The sequence below is a fragment of the Athene cunicularia genome, assembly GCF_003259725.1.
Source record: "Athene cunicularia isolate RWA chromosome 12 unlocalized genomic scaffold, athCun1 chr12_part1, whole genome shotgun sequence".
NCBI lineage: Eukaryota > Metazoa > Chordata > Aves > Strigiformes > Strigidae > Athene > Athene cunicularia.
Genome location: NW_020799116.1, coordinates 19,957,851 through 19,974,292, shown reverse-complemented (window position 1 = coordinate 19,974,292; position 16,442 = coordinate 19,957,851). Strand labels below are relative to the sequence as shown.

Genomic DNA, 16,442 nt, shown 5'->3' with positions numbered 1-16,442 from the left:
TCTGACCCTGGCCTGTTCCTTTACTGGTGATTTTGAGGACTTTGCTGATGCAGGAGGGTGGATGGAAAACTTAGGGTGTGAGTCAGCTCCCTTCATCTTGCCAAATCTCTCCCCCTTTGAGTGAGTCTTTTCCCAACCACATCCTGGTCGGTATGGCCAGTGTTTCTCGTACATGGCCACTCACTGGCATGGGCCACAGGCCCTCAGGAAGCTGCAGTTTGCAGCACCACTGTCTGTCAGGAAAGACAAGTTTTGTCCAGTCCGTCTCTCTCGCCTTCTCTCCACCTTCCCTCAGTGCTTTTTATTTCTCCTTCACCAGCCTCTGTGCTTCCTTGGTCTGCTATCTCACTGTTTATACTCCTGTTTTGCATAGGAGCTCAGGCTTTTGCCATCTAATATTCCTTTGAAAAAGCCAAATTTTAGTCTGTAAATCTACCCCCACTACTGCTATATTCTGCACCCTGAACAGGAGACACAGAGGCTAACACTGGTGTACACCATGCTGGAGGGCAGCTCTTACCCATGCTGAGCTACCTGCTCTTGCTCTCCCCTGTTCAGCACTGGCCCTCAAGTACACAGCCAAACAAGCCTGTGGTGTCTTTTGTTATGTGATCAAATTCTCAAAAATCTTGCAGCATGTAATGTTTACACCATATAGACAAAAAGCTCAAAGCATAAGACAAACATGGAATTGACACTATAAACATTTATCTATTTAGAAACAAAGTTTAACAATATTTTCCAATATTATTTTCTATAGGATCTTAGAGAGACTCAAATTTAGATAGTAATATTTTTCTGTAACTTCTCTAAAGAAGAAAAACGACACATTTCTGACCAGTAAGATAAGATTTATTGTTTTGCCTTCACTTTCCTTCTTGCATCCTTATGTTTCTTCCGGCATTCCTGAAAATATTTGAATTTTAACATAATATTGTGAGAAGTTTCTAGATTCACTTGTCTTAAACACTTTTTTTACATGCAGTAAATTCTCTCGTCCTATGCAATACAGAGATTCAGTAGTGTACCTGGCTGGACATCACAACATGATGTTATACATGAAAAATTTTTAGTTCCCTGGTAATTACAAAGTTTTAAGTCATTCTAAGTGTCCTGAATTATTTTTTTTAATGCAGATTAAGCAAATAAACAGCCATGTTCTTTCCTTATGCTGAGCTTTCAACTGCAGTTATCAAGTAACAGATGTCAAAATACTCACCTCAAGCAATAATCTACGTCTGTCTTCCCAACCATCTTTTTCTTCACTGAGGTCTACTGATCTACAAAATAACTTAGGGCCCTCTGCACAGAACAGAGAACAAATTAATATGGTTAAACACTTCTGAATAAGCTGCTGTTCATAAATCTCATGGGCAACACAGCAATCAAGTCAGAGGGCCTATTCTTCATATTTCTCTATTGCTCCCACCACATGGTTGGGTCAAACAGGAATGTTATGTATTACAACCCTGTGTACTAAGAAAAACGAAAGGCAGCAGCTGTCTTCCTCAATATGCTGTTCCCTAAATTGCAATCAAACAGCATCTGTTTCAATAAAAGCTCAGCACCATTATCCCACCTCTCCCCACAAACTTATGCCTGCTAAGGAATCAGAGCTCAATTTTAACAGGCACTGTAAATCAGACAGGCTGAAAGGTTACAGTACAATAACTCTATTTACACAGTAACTTTTACACATATATTTAATGATAGTTACCTAACATGTCTCAGGGAACAAACATTTAAGTCTTTCCTGGTAATTTATTGTATAAACTATCAAAAGCAATTGTTTTGGTGGCCTGTGGGTTAGGGTTTTTTGGTGTATTTTTTTTGTTGTTGTTTTGTCCGTTGGTTTTTAACTATGAAAAGAGTAAGTTAAAAGAAAAAAAAAAAAATTATTTCTGATCAAGAACCATGTGGACATATGTGGCTCATAAGAATATTCAATATTCTTGACAGTAACACCAGAAACACATAAAAAACCATTAAAGACCATACATATATATGCATGCATGCTTGAAAGGATCCAGAATGTCTAGATAACTTGTCAAGTGATTTTGGTTTTTTGTAAGCCCTAAAAGACCACCCACATATTAGGCAATCATCTGAAAACAGGAAAGCAAGATAGCTGTTCAGCATTTATTTTAACCAGGACTTTCTTGTGAGATTTACTACCACAATTTGTACCAGAAGTCATAATGGAAATTTGAAATTTTACTTTTTTTTCTTAAACCTCTCATTTGTGTTTTAAGTACATGACATTATTAACTAGGCAGTATTTTTTTTTCTCACTGAATTTTAGTAATAGTTAAAAAAAGGGCTGAATAATTTCTGTTATACCTCTTAGTCGTTCATCATCTTTGGAGAAGAAGAAAAATCTAGCACTTTCTGTCTGTGAGAAAAACCTAGACAAACAAAGGAATTTTAGTGTCATAAAAGTTGCTGTCAAATTCCATTAACCCAAGTTAATTACTCCACAGTAACCAAATATAGCCTTCTATAAAAAAAGTTTCTTAACAAAACTTAATATGTACCTGACTTTTGGCCAAAGCCACTACCCAGTTAAGTTCTCATGCACTGAACTAGAAACTCAGCTTTTAAATCAATTCAAATCAAGTATGGTACTAGGATTTTTGACTATTAAGTTCTGTGCAGCAAGGAATGGTTGGTTTCCTGAGAAGACTTCCATTGTTGAGAGATGTGGAATGAAGATGTTAGTTTCCCATGACCTGAGTACTGCTATTAATATTCTCATGGTACCAAACTAGTATAACCAAGTAGACAACAAAGAAATACAACTTGCATTTCTTCATGCCTTTCACTTTCTGACGTGTCTGGTTCATCATCACCCTCAGAACTGCTGTCTTGGAAACGTGGATCTTCCTGCCATGTGACTTTTACAGGTTTTATTGTTTCAAGTATGTAGGGCTCTGCAATGATAACACAAAGAAGAAAAAAAAAAATCAAGATTATTCCCCTACCAGCCAGTGAAAATTTCTACTTCAGAGTGAAATACTTAAACTGGAAAAAGACAGATTTAAAAAAAGACAAAAACCTCCCCTCCCAAGTTTTCCACTACCCTCTGGGCAGGTATGTATTGAGTTTTTCTCCTATGTCACAAATTCATCCTCAAAATTCACAGCTAGTACCATCCCAGCATAGGGACAAAGTTCAGGAGTCATTCTGAAGCTTGTTGTTGCGGTCCAGAGTTATCAAGTCACTCTGACCTAACAATCACCATCAACTGAGCTGGGATTAATTGTGCCTATTCATATGTTTAGCTTGCAGAAGTAGAAATAAAAGCTTTCCTTCACTGTGAACTTAATAAATTCCCTTGCAAAGGAACTCTTAATGCCTTCGCTTATTCTTTCTGTGTGTTTAAGATCTGTTGTTTTCATGTAGGTATTCCTGCCTATAGCACACAGAGCCAGTTGCCAGAAGCCCCATTTACAAATGGTTATTTAAAAATGTACCTGAGCCCTCGCTACTTCACCTCACCAGAAGCACTGAGGTCAGAAACCTATGGTACCCTTTTCTGTTATCGTGTAAGCACAGTACTTGTCTGGATGACCAAACTAGAGAATACAGCTCCTGTACTGCCTCTCTCTGGCAATATAAAACAGTTTCCAAGACCAGCAGTAACTAGACTATGAAACACAAACAGTATTTTATTCAAGAGGAAGATCAGAAAATTCTACTTCGGAACAAGTGAGCATTTACGTGTTAAAATTGCCGACAAAATACTCAGTTTGTGCTCAAAAAAGAGACAATAGACATGTTCTCCCTTTGTGCTTTCCACATGACACACATTATCTTAGGTTCATTAAAACCAATAAAAGTAATAATAAAATTCACCGATGCAATTGAGGTATGTGCAATGGAAGACTTATCTTTTTGTTTGTCAATGCAGCAACTAGCACAGTGGCCCTGTTGCCACCAAACAGGATTCTTACACGATATAAATCAATAATTATTTGTAACAGCAAATAAGACATAGTACTCAAATGTGGTTCTCAGTGCTAAGAACTCTGAACTACATCTCCACTCAGATATTTTCCACTTTGTTCTAGAGATCTCTGAAACTTGTATTACTGCATTCAGAAGACACTGAATACTTTCTGAAATCAGCAGGAATGTGGGGTGTGTGCGTGTCAGGTTTATTTTGGTATTTCAATTAACTTCACACAGTTTATTTCCCATGTTCCTACTTACTAAGTGATTTGGATCTCAATTTTTTTAATTTCCTAATATTTGATTTTATTTTAGGTGAGGAGATGCCAATAATCATCTGCCATTCAATTTCCATTTTCTAAAGGCACAGTAAAAAAACTAACAAAATGTTCTTGGATCTTGGGATCGACTCCTAAGATTTTCTTTTGCTCATAATACTACCTCAATAAACATTTTATTTAAAGTCTTCTTGGCTTATATGAAACCTGATTTGACTTGGACATCATATTCTTCCCTATTTATTTGAGAAATTTAGTGGATGACAATTTTTTCTATTACTGTTCAAAAACCAATTAAATAATAGTTCCTTCTCCAAACAGCCCTTTCAAAATTCCTGGGATGCAAGCATGTATTAACTGTGATTAAACTACAACTATCTTGGCAAGTATAAGAGAAGATCATAATGATTTTGCATAATTACTGACTTTTGTCTCTAAAAATCCCCTGGATTCTGAATTTCTATACACTGTATTACTCTACAGTGTCTGACAGAAGCTACTCATTAGAAACAGTAATATTGTAAATGTTCTGCTGTTACCTTCTTTCATGCCCGACTCCTCCATGTCTCCAAAGAAAGAAAACGTGAAACCACTTGACTCCTGAGCTACATCACTCCCAACATGAGGTCCCAAATTGTCAAGTGGGGTAGAATCCTCTGCATCATCTTTGTCCCAAGGTATTTCTTCCTTTTTTTCTGACTTGCTCTTTGAAGATCCAAACAACTCTTTTAAATCAACAGCAATATCGTAGTACATTTCTTTAGACACTTCAGGCACTTTCTCACTCTCTTCCCTCTTCTTCTTCCTTTTAGCTTTACTGAAATGAGATTGTTAAAGGATAGTAATACAACACCTATTTTTAAAAGAAAGGTTCCATAAGAGGCAACTTTGCTATTATGTTTTCCTGAACTTATCTAGCCACATGAATGGTTGGACTCATTGATCCCAAGGGTCTTTTCCAACCTGAATGATTCTGTGATTCTGTGCCTAATGAGTAGTTCACTTCTAAGGTTTGGGTGGGGTTTTTTGGTTTGGTTGGTGGTGGTTTGTTTGTTTGTTGTGGTTTTTTTTTTTCCCCTCCCTTCTTTCTTAGCAATTCCAGGTTCCGGCAATAGATATTTCCTATTGCCAGAAATAGGTTCATAGGGCAGCATGACTACCCTTTTGATTTAGACTTTTGTCACATTTGTTTTCACCTTCCCTTCACCCACCCTTTGGTGTTAAGCAGTGGGGAAACATCTGAAGGTTTGACTCTAAAGGCAAGAACAAGTTTATTTTATATAATTAACCACATCTTGACTTTTAATTTATATGCTACCACATACTAAATGAAGATATATCGGACAGATTTATTTTCTGGCAATAGAAATATTAAGAGGTAGTATCTTTTTCTCAAAGATTTGCAGATCTGAAAGTCCATGACTTGATGCAAAGGGATAGCTGTAAGGTGAGAAAGTTAAAAAGAAAACGGCATGCAGAGAATAGTTGGACTAGAAAGAAAAGATGACATTACATGGTGTTTTAGGTGGTCACAACTCTTACTTTTAGCAATGACAGAGAGAACTGAAGAGAAAACAGAGCAGTCTGCATAGCTTCAAACTCAGTCTTCTGCTACAGTCATCCTTCCATGGGAAGAAAACCACAATTATAGTTACCAAGCTGTAATATTACCTCTCTTTTTCTGTATCACTTGGTTTCCTTTCAAACACTGCATGGTCCTGTCTTGTGGGATCATAGCGGAGGGCATTAATATCTCTATAAACGTAGAAGGGAAAAGAAAAAACATGAGACATTCTAAATGCTCAGCTGAAAGCTACCCTAAACCTTACAGTCAGATTCAAATTCACATTGACTTTTTCACCAAAAAAGCTCCAAATCAATCCAAAACCTTACTGGCATTTATAAAGTACCTGCTAACCAGTGTCTAGCTCAGGAAAAATTACAAGAGAAGTGGCTTTAATGAAACTGTAATCTTCCATATAAAACACAGACCTCAAGTACTGTGTGTTATGCAGTCAGTTTATACCTGCACCTGTTTATCTTTTGAGGAGCTACATCAATATAGCTACCCATATCTATGTATCTATCTGTATCTATTTATTCTAGTACCAAACACTGCATAAATGCAAATAGTCCAAATAAAAAAAACCCCAAACCCCAAGAAAAAGAAACAAACTAAATGCCATTATGCCCATCTTCCAAATGTAAACATTTTGGGGACTTTCAGTTAAAGCAGTCTAAGGTTTAGACTGACCCCAATACTAGGGTAGCAAATCCCACGCTGCCTTATGGCAATGTAAGAAGGTACTGGCTTATTTCCCCTCCTCTCCCTAAATTAATGCTTATGGCATGAATTAACTAGTTTTAAATAGTTACAAGCTATATCATTAACTGGGTCCAATTAATGATTAATTGGAGAAGACTATCATTCACAAAACCATTCAAAGATGACATCTGGGATTGCACAGATTATTTTCCCCTCTGCTTAGTCTTTAGAAAATAAATGAAAATTTCTACAGAAGTCAGAGAATTAAATATGATTGTGCAGAAGTCACAACGGTATTCAGCAGTCAAGTGACGCAACTCCAGTAGTGACTGTTAGTAGAAGTTTACTAATTGCCCGCTATTGCATTACCCTTAACACTACTAACACCAGTCCACAGACCAACTTCTGTTGAAGCGCATAGTTAAATGTCACTACAACTTCCAATAGTACATTTCCAAACCTATCTCATCATCCTCTAGTGAAGGCTACAGCATACCCAACAGCAACATGTGACAAATTCCTCATCTAACAAAGAAACTTCTCAAAAGCAGAAATACAGATAAATGAAAAAAAGAAAATTCTCCACTGAAAAAGAAGTTTGATGCTAATCACCTGTAGGCTGGAGAAAACAGTAACTTTATTAACTGCTATGGAAGTTAGACTAACTTACTGACCTACTGCCCAACTCACATGTTCTTTGTTCAGCCACCTTGTCTCCACATAGACCAGAAATGTATCTTACGTAGGCAATTACATTATAATATTAATTTTCATAACCAACAATCCAATCATTCAAAATCTACTAGAAGAAACTCAAGCAGACATCTGATAATTTTTTCCCTAAAATAATGATAATTCCCAGTTGTATAATCTATTGAGACACTCAAGTTGGGAAACTGCATTAAAGGCTGACTTCAAACGCACACAACAGAGAAAAAAATACTTTTCTCAGTCAGCTAGGCAGAAATTTTAGCTGGGAAACATTGTCAAAAATTAGACTTTCCTAAAATCTATTCTTTTCTGGTAACTGATGAGTCATACTTGAATTTCTTAGCACTTGTGGCCGTTTTAGATGGCTTAGAGTGTTCCAGGTTCATATTTAAGAGGCTTCCCAATATTTGCAGATTTTTCTTTTTCTCTGCAGCAAGCTCTTCTTCCTCACCTGCCTTCAAGATATTTGTCTCTGCTAAGAGAAAAAGAAATATATTATTTTTTCCCCCACTGTGACCTGAGTAAGGCTGTAACACTTGATATAACATGTTAATATAGTACTAGAAGACCTTACACATATCAACACATCAATTCCTTCATTTTAAATCTACTTAACGGCTTTCTCTCTTGTACTGTAGAAAATTTTTGATCAGAAATGTCAAGGGCATCTATTTCATGTGAAAATCAGATCAGTTATTTAACCCGTTCCCTGCTTATATCACACAACTGTGCAACTGCTCTGCCACTGATAGATGATATACAGAAGATCCCATTAAAGCAACAAAGGGAATAGCAGAAGCAGGGAAAAATTTAAGTTTCAGAAATAAATTCTGAATCTTGAAAACTAATTAAGAGTTTTATTTTTGTTAGGGGGAAAAAAAGGAAACATTTTAGAATTTTTGCCTTTTTCAGCTTTTCTGCCTTCTGTTTAAAAAATAAAAAAAATCTTTCTTTCTAAGGCTGCCACATCCTGGACTGCAGGATGCCTACAAAACAAAGTTTAAACATTTTCAAATGTTGATTTATCAACCAAGTATGTCTCATTCATCTATTACAAATACTTTTGCAACACATAAATTTAAGAAAACACAGCTACCAATAGATACTGTGTACAGCCACAACAGAGTTTGGTTATTTCCTTTAAGGAACCACCCAAGCAGCAGTAGTAGTCCACGGGTTGCTTCAAGCATCCAAAATTAAGGCATCATGATACAGCTCTATTATTATCATTAACGAGGAAATACGTGCAGGTTTACCTTCTTCTTCACTGTCACTTTCAAGAAATCGAGCATCCATGCGAAATCTTTCATCTGTGCCAAATCGCGATTGCAATTTCAAGAGCTAAACAAAATGAAATAGATCCTATTAAGCAGCGGAGAAGAAAATCATTGATGTTCAGTAACTTTTTTATTTTACTATAATTATGGCAACATATTAATAACCTTTAGCTCTTCATGCCTTTTCCAGAAATTTCTTTGCATTCCAAGATGACAACATCAGAGGAACTCCTCCCGCTCCCCAACACACATTATTTCCTTCATGGCTACTGTTTCCTCTGTTAATGAGAGCTCTATTGCAAATATGTCAAAATCATATTCATCATCTATGCAAACCTACATGTTATGTTCTTCTGGTGTTATGGAGACTTAGAAGAAAACTAAATTACAGTAAGGGGTTCACTCACTTTTTCACCAGCTTTGCCTTCAAACTGGGGTTTAATTTTGAATCTCTCATCATCTGTATCATCTTGCTCATCCTCACTGCTTTCAAACAGTCTGACCGAAGTTTTAGGAGCAGATTCATCCTTTGTTAAACAAAAACAAAATACAGAAAAGCAGTCATAAGTTTGAGAAAATAAATCAGTATCGATTTTGTTTATGTCCTTTTTAGTTTATCTGAAAAAGTGGATTTCCAGAACAACCAGCTCAATTATTGATCCATGCACTTCAAGTCTAACATTGTATACACACACTGTACAATTCTGTTTTGCAGTTATGAGTTAAGGTTTAGTATAGGCAAAATATATCAAGGGTAGCTTGGGTCTCACAATATGAGAGTGTAAAGTATAAAAATACAAATTTCTGATTATGTCAAGGGAGATCCATTTAAAAATATCAATGTTTAATTATACCCTTTCTGAACAAGCCTCATTTATGGTATAAACTCTAGGAAATAGTTCAAGTCAGCTGATAAGTACTGATGATTACAAAAGGTAAGCACTCCATGGCTTCAAAACAATTTTCCATAGAATTAGAGGCTCTTTTAAAGAAACAGAAAAATACAGGGCAGGGATTTTAAGTACAGGGTAAGAAATATATATGTAAAAAAAGGGATAAACATGAGGAAAAGTGAGAAAAGAAGGTTTTAATTAAATAGTGAGAATGAATGGTCCTAATCTTACTATGTTTATGAAGAAGAAACCCAACAAAAGCAAAACCAATGGTTTAAAGCTTTAGCAGAGGTGTGACTAAAAAAATACAGTGACACAATAAGATCTGTTCCAGAAAAAAGCACTTGACGGTGCTGAAAGTATTGCAGTAAAATCCTGAGGAGTCTGCTAAATAAGTTCTCAATTAGGTAAGGTGTAAAGAGTAAGTCCCACACAACTTCTCTGGACCCTAACATCACTTTAAAAACAAGACATTCTTTGTCCACAGTGTTGGAAAGACCAAAGATTCTGTACTACTCAAGCCTTTCTTTGACTAAAAGCAGCAAAATTTCAAAACTAGCATGAGTAAGCTCTATAACTTAAATATTCTTTTTCTTTTAATCAAAGTTACAATATCTTTTATACAAATCTTGATCTTTTCACAAATTAATCCAAGTTCAGCTTTATCAGATTCATGGTTCTCTGAAACCTGTTTCATGTTAGCAAAAAAATGAAGAATCATTCAGTTTAATTCTAACCTTACCTACTTCTTTTCTGTCCCTCCACTATGAAAAACAGTCTTCAGAATAAAAGACATAGTCATACTGATATGGAATTACAATATAAAACACTGGACTTTTGCCCAATAACACTTACTTCTTCATGCATATTTTCCAAACTCGCATCTTTCTTCAACATCTCCTCTACTTCAGCTTCACTTTCCACATCTGAATCGAATATGATGTGTTTATGCTTGCCTGCTGGCTGGCTATCCTGTGTAAGAATTGAAACTGTCAAGTCAAACATATCCAATCCTTGCTACAGTCATACATAAGTATCTGAAAGACATTTCCATGACATGAAAGTGGGAATCTACTATTCCTCTTGCAACTCTAGACACATTCCAGGAATTAAGTATGCATCATTCTGTATGCACACAAAATAAAACTGGCAATGTAATCAGAAAATTATTTTAAAGTATCTTAAAAAATGAAATCTATTAGTTTCTTTTATTGCATACTATTAAGACAGAAGTTGTGGGTGTAATTACCAGATTTGAAAGAGCTCCTTGAATGAGTTTCTTCTGTAATTCTCTCTCCTTCTGTCTCTCTTGTAAAGCTGCCAGTCTCCTCTGGTTATCCTGCAACTGTTTCTCTTTTGTACTAGGTTCCCTTGAAGCAGCAGCATGAAGACAAAGCTCCTTATCTTCCAGAAGGCTTGTCTTCCCATTCTCGCATTTATTTGCTTCACATTCTGGATTTTTATTGCTTACATCTCTCTTGATTTTTTTTGAAAGCAGTTTTGGGCTTTTCAGTTTTCGTTTTACATGTTTCTGTGACACTGCAGCATTAGTATCCATGTCACTGCTCTCATCTTCACTCTTATTAGTAGGAGCAGCATCTTCATGCTCTGAATTTTGGTTGTCTTGTAAAAAACTCACATTTTTGTTCTTTCCTTGTAAACGTGGCCTGGAAACAGGCTGATCTCTCTCATCTGCTAAGGAGGCAGCATCTGACACTTCCTTGTGCTGGTCACAATGTGTATTTTGTGTCTTTTTACTGCTGACTTCAAGTGAATATGACAGTTGGTTCTTAGACTGTCTTTTAGATGCCTCTTCCCCACAATAAGAAATACGAGCTTCAAGACCTAAACTTTCTAGAGACCTCTTCTTTAAACTAGTGCTGTCCTTAGTTAACTCTTTTTCACAAAGGGACCCCATTCCTCTGAAGGGCTGATACTTCAAACATAAATTATTTTGTTCCTTGGAGCTGTCATCAGAATTCTCCTCCCCCGCTAAAATTGAAGCAAGTACATCTTGAGGACATATACATTTTTTTTTAACTGCAGGGCAAAATTTAGAGAATTTTGTTTTATTTACAACATTACCCTTAGGAATTTCTTCTATGTCGCACTGGCTAGAAGTCTGTGTATTATCTGATCCTTCTACTGGTGTCCCAGTGCTATCAGCAGCTAATGCCTTTAAGTCATCTAATGTAAGGTCTAAGCGGTAACAGTTTTGCATCATGGATTCATAATCAGAACTGATTTCAGACTCCCCTTTCTCAGGCTCTGAATAAGAGCTCTCACTATCACTTGTCGTTGTACTGTTAACTGCTGTACTCTGCAAGGCAGAAATTTTGGATTTTTTCATTTTCCCTTTTTTTTCAATGTATTCTTTTAAATTGTGAGTTTTCAGTGAGGAGTCATTTACCAAATCACAACTTTTGTTAGTTAGTATTTCTTTATTCTCCACCTTCCTCCGTTTAGAATCTTCTAAAATTGCTCTTTTCCTGCTTAGATCTAGAGTTTTACTGTCAGCAATAATTTCATCTGTATCTGCTGAATCATAACCATTATCGCATTCCATAGTCTCTTTCTCTCTGTAATGTCCTTTAGTAGCTGTCTTAATGGCATCTGGATTGCTTAAGGACCAGTGACCATTGTATTTTAATTCAAAATTATCCCCAACAATTTCTAAGTGATCACTTTCAGTCTCAACACTTTCAGCTTTCTCTATTTCTCTCTCTTTCTTCACCATTGCTCTGATTTCCTCTTCAGAATCAATGTCACTATCAGAAACACTCATACTATTTTGATCTGTAATTCCAGAAACATTGCTTTTATCTGATAATAAACCTCTCCCTGGTATTTTACTATTATGACTCTTTGATGGAGGCAAGGCAGACTTCTCACTGGGTTTGGTTTTTGATCTTTGATCTAGCTGTGGTGAGCTTGTGTTTTTTGAGCATGACTGGCACCCAGAAGAGGTAAGTGCTGCTCCATTCAGAGCCTCACTGCCCAGTTGCTTCAGTTTTTTAGGTGTCTTCTTAGTTGCAGGGATCTCTCCTTGCTCCTTCTTGTTTACGCTGTCACCTCTGCCTTCCAAGTGCCAAGTAAGCTCGGATACAGGAACTACATGTGTCAAGTCTGGCTCCAGCTTTCTAAGGTTATGGCAGTATTTTGATGGGTCGTATTTCACAATGTTAGTCTGAGTTAAGGAATTAAACCACCACAATTCTTTCCGCAACCTGCCTTCCAGTCTTTACTAACAGGTTAAAATCCGTGTGAAAGGATAAAGAGTCCTTTTTAATGTTATGACCATAAGCCTTTAAGTAACTGACTCGCAGTCAAAAAAAATCTATTGAAATAATGCAAACTTACTGCCAGATTTACTTAGGTGATTCAGTACACCAAGTATGAGATATTAAGACTTTCAAGCAGATGTCTCCCCATATAACAAAAGAAAGAAGGGAACTATGCCTAACCAATAGGAAAAGGATATTTTTTTTTTTTGCTGATTTCTAAGGTGCAGGATAGGCAAGACTCTGCCAAATTTACCAACAACCCACTTCTAAAAGAAAAGAAAAATAATCAGTGTTAACAAAAAAGGAATGGAAGTAACCCTGGAATAAAACAAGATGTATATTCTTGGACAACAGACACACTAATAAGCAACCATCTGTGACTAGTTATTTTTTTGTTTACTTTCTTAAGTGAGGTATGTTTGTACTGTGCAACTTAGCCAGCTTCCCTCTCAAAAAAAAGAACAAACCAAAACCAACCAACCAAATTTCTATAACTTGCAAATAAAGAATGACAATAAAGAATTGAATTTCTTTACTTCACAAGCACTATTTTTAATATAAGACTTCTAGTTTATGAATTAACAGTAGTAACTATATAGACAGGATCACTTATTACTTTGCTCTTTTCCCCTTTCCCACTAAAAAGATCAAAAATCCCCCATCACCCTCCAAAAACATTCTATGCTTAACAAATAATTTTGAGAACTTCATCTTAAATATACTTTTTGTTGCTTAAATTTGCAAGTTCAATGATTTTATTCTAAATCTTACTTTTTTAAGCATGTGTAGACCATGATCCTGAATGTGCTGGAGCACAGAGATTCGCTCCAGACAACCCAGCCATCAAAAACATATATGCTGTATGAAAGACACACATTCTCTTTATGTGCTTTTAAGGGTGACAAGAAGATACTCCCGACATAAATGAGTAACAAAGCATTTACTAATTTAACACAAGTGAGGACAGTACGATAAAGATTATTTCCAGTTACTACAAAGAACGACAGGAGCATACTACACATCTATAAATAAGGTATTCCTTTAGGCTACTTTTCATCAGTTGGACTGTCACACTTAATAAGAGTTTCTTCACATAAAGCATGGAGATTTGACATAAATTTAGATGTAATAAGCTTGTTCCCAATTCTGGTTTGTTATTTTATTTTAATTCTCTATACATCTATCCCACCATACCTTATGGTCTGGCACCTCTGTACCTGGTACTGCTTTCATGTGAAAGTCTACAACTCCAGCCTTTTTCAGTGATTCTAACAAACAAGTTTTGTCATTTCCATGTGGCTTTTCTTTCTGCAGTTTTACTTCCTCCCTCTCCATGGCAAGCCTGTATGAAAAAGTACATCATATATGAAAAAAGGTCTGCCTGCGTGCTAAATTATAGTTGGCAGCGACCCTCTCCCACAGAACAGTAACCATTCACTACTGAAGGAATTAACAAATCGGCTACCTTTAAGAGAACAATGATGTAAAACGTGTTGCAGTATCTAATATCATCAACAGTCCACCAATATCTATAAAAATCAGGAAGAGCACAGCAGATGAAAGCACAGCCATAATGTTATGAGATAAACAGAAAAAGGGTAGCAACAACATACATTTAAAAACTGATTTTTACCTATGCAAAAAGCTTTCTTTGGCCAACTCAATTTGCAGTGTCCCCCCTTTCCATTTTGATTTATTTAAAATTGACATGCCTGTAAAATAAGGAGATGGGAAAAGAATATTTTTTTATATTAGAAAATACACATTAGACCCAATTATGACTCCTATCATAGCCTGAAGTTTCTTTAGCATGATCTTATACTCCATTACTCATCTGATTTAAGTTTGTATATGAAAAGTCTAATACCCAGATCTTAAACAAGAAGGTCTACATCAAAAATTCAGGTTCTGACTTCAAAAGAGTCACTCAAGTCTGTATGGTTCAGTTCAATTACAAACCTCAAAATTCAGATACATATACTCTGAACTGTCAGATGGGCTCCTCTCTACCTTAACTTCTTTTGTACTTCACCCTTCCTATTCCTAATAACAGCATTCCCTAGATAAATGGGCATTTTCCTAATCCCTCTCTACAGGTTTAGGTATCTTCACCTGCCATTTTTCTATTATACATTACACAGATGGCTTTATAACCCTTGCCAGTAGTTTTGTAATCCAACTATTTTGGGACCCATAAAATTCCTTTAACAAAAGCATGCTTTATGTAACTCTTCTCCTGGGTTTCCTCTCATGACAAGTTACTTCTAATGTTTTATGGAACTGATGAAAGTGTTTGAAGCACATTTCCTAGGCCTTTTCATAAAATGGTTAGAAAAAACCTCATAAATCTCTTATCTCAGTCCCAAGTAATTTTTAAATCTGTTTACATCTACTTACTGAAAACTCCAGCAAAGCAACTCCCATAACACTACAGCTTGAAGAAAACAGAATGAACATGACAACAGAATGAAACAAGGTCTACCTTGACCACATCCTGATTTGACAACATTATCAGTAATGCAACCTGGCTCAAAACCAGAAATTAATAAAAAAAAAAATTAGAAAAGGTACTTACACTTTCTAAGATCTGCATCAGAAATGCTGACACTGATGTAAGCGAAAGTCTTCGTAGGGTTCCCTGATCAATGATAAACATTCAGTTAATTTCTAAATAATTTCAGTGTTTCTTTTAAAACTGAAAATAAAGCATCTCTGAAGCAAAAATTCTGCTTCACATTACAAATTGAAAAACAGTTCACTTTTAAAGGGTGAGGCAAAACCATTACCCTGATCATCTTTTCTGGTAATAATCTCTGCATCCAAAACATGCCCAAACTTGCCAAATCTTTCTTGCAGTTCAGCCTTAGAAACCGTATGGCCAAGCCCTCCAACATATAAGCGTTTTGAAACTTGTTTCTTCTCCATGTTGAAAAGTCAAGGTGTCACAGCTGCACACTCCGTTTTTCTATAGGAAGATAATAAAAGTCCACTAACGCTTATATTGTGGATTAATGCAATCATGATACCCAATGACGGAACAAATCGTTCCATCCTAAATCCACCATAAAGACCCTTCTAAGAAAGGTGCGTCTTTGCTTTGCACTAGGTAGCGTGCCCTGCTCCTGCCCAGTGCCAGTAAGCACTGCGCTGCTGTAAGCAGCCAGGGTCTAGGCGCTGTTCTTTTTTTTTTAATCTTGAAGCATAGGACTGGGCGCACGACACTAAGCGTAACAAAACCTTTCTAAGGATTTTCTAAGCAGGGTGCGGTGGGCGCCAGCCACCCATAACTCCAAACTCAGCCCCCCTCAGCAGGGGCGAGACCCCGGCCCCAAAGCACCCGCCGCAACCCCCAGGAACCGCCACCCCTACAGGGACACCGGGGCTCCCCTCACCGCCGCCATGTGCGACCCTCCCAGCGCACCGCAACCTATCTTCCCCCCGCATCCCTTCCTAGCCCTCACTAGGAAAAAAGGGTTCCGCGTCCCGCGGCTGTCGGGCCCGGGTGTGCTCGCGGGTCTCTGGTTTGTGTTTCCGGCCGGCCCGTTGTGGCGGCACACACGGGCTGGGGCTTGTGACCGCGGGGAGTTTGGGCCTAACTAATGAGGAAGGAGGAGGGGGGGGACCGCAAGGCATGAGTGGGGGGAAAAAAAAAAGAAAATAAAAGAAATCGCTAACAAAATAACTCGTTTTCCGTCAATTTCGCATAATGATCTGGGGAACCACCCTTCAAGAGGCTCCGTCGCTTGGCGAGGACGAGGGAGGGCGCGGCTGCTCCCCCTGCT

The 16,442-nt window shown here is 37.1% G+C and overlaps 1 protein-coding gene across 2 annotated transcripts; it reads right to left on the bottom strand.

Moving 5' to 3' along the window:
- Positions 1-834: 834 nt before the first annotated feature.
- Positions 835-16,079, bottom strand: NOL8 (nucleolar protein 8). Of its 2 annotated transcripts, none has more exons than XM_026857708.1 (17): positions 16,053-16,079; positions 15,447-15,625; positions 15,236-15,298; positions 14,294-14,372; positions 13,855-14,002; positions 12,858-12,926; positions 10,626-12,557; positions 10,232-10,348; positions 8,891-9,010; positions 8,463-8,547; positions 7,537-7,681; positions 5,901-5,984; positions 4,769-5,046; positions 2,804-2,930; positions 2,341-2,405; positions 1,220-1,302; positions 835-906 (listed from the first exon to the last, which is right to left on the bottom strand). In XM_026857708.1, the coding sequence occupies exons 2-17, from the start codon at positions 15,583-15,585 to the stop codon at positions 853-855; spliced, it is 3,588 nt and encodes a 1,195-aa protein (XP_026713509.1). In that variant the 5' UTR covers positions 15,586-15,625; positions 16,053-16,079; the 3' UTR covers positions 835-852. The 2 variants fall into 2 exon arrangements, with proteins under 2 accessions (XP_026713509.1, XP_026713511.1); XM_026857710.1 differs by having other exon boundaries at positions 7,537-7,678.
- Positions 16,080-16,442: the final 363 nt, after the last annotated feature.

What these genes read in the sequence shown, in the direction of transcription:
- NOL8 (XM_026857708.1), bottom strand. Translation starts at nt 15,585, where the DNA reads ATGGAGAAGAAACAAGTTTCAAAACGCTTATATGTTGGAGGGCTTGGC. An exon ending in AAAGAAAGCTTTTTGCATAG is followed by an intron (nt 14,003 to 14,293) that starts GTAAAAATCAGT and finishes TTTTTCATACAG; the next exon opens with GCTTGCCATGGAGAGGGAGG. An exon ending in AAGGAGCTCTTTCAAATCTG is followed by an intron (nt 10,349 to 10,625) that starts GTAATTACACCC and finishes ATTCTTACACAG; the next exon opens with GATAGCCAGCCAGCAGGCAA.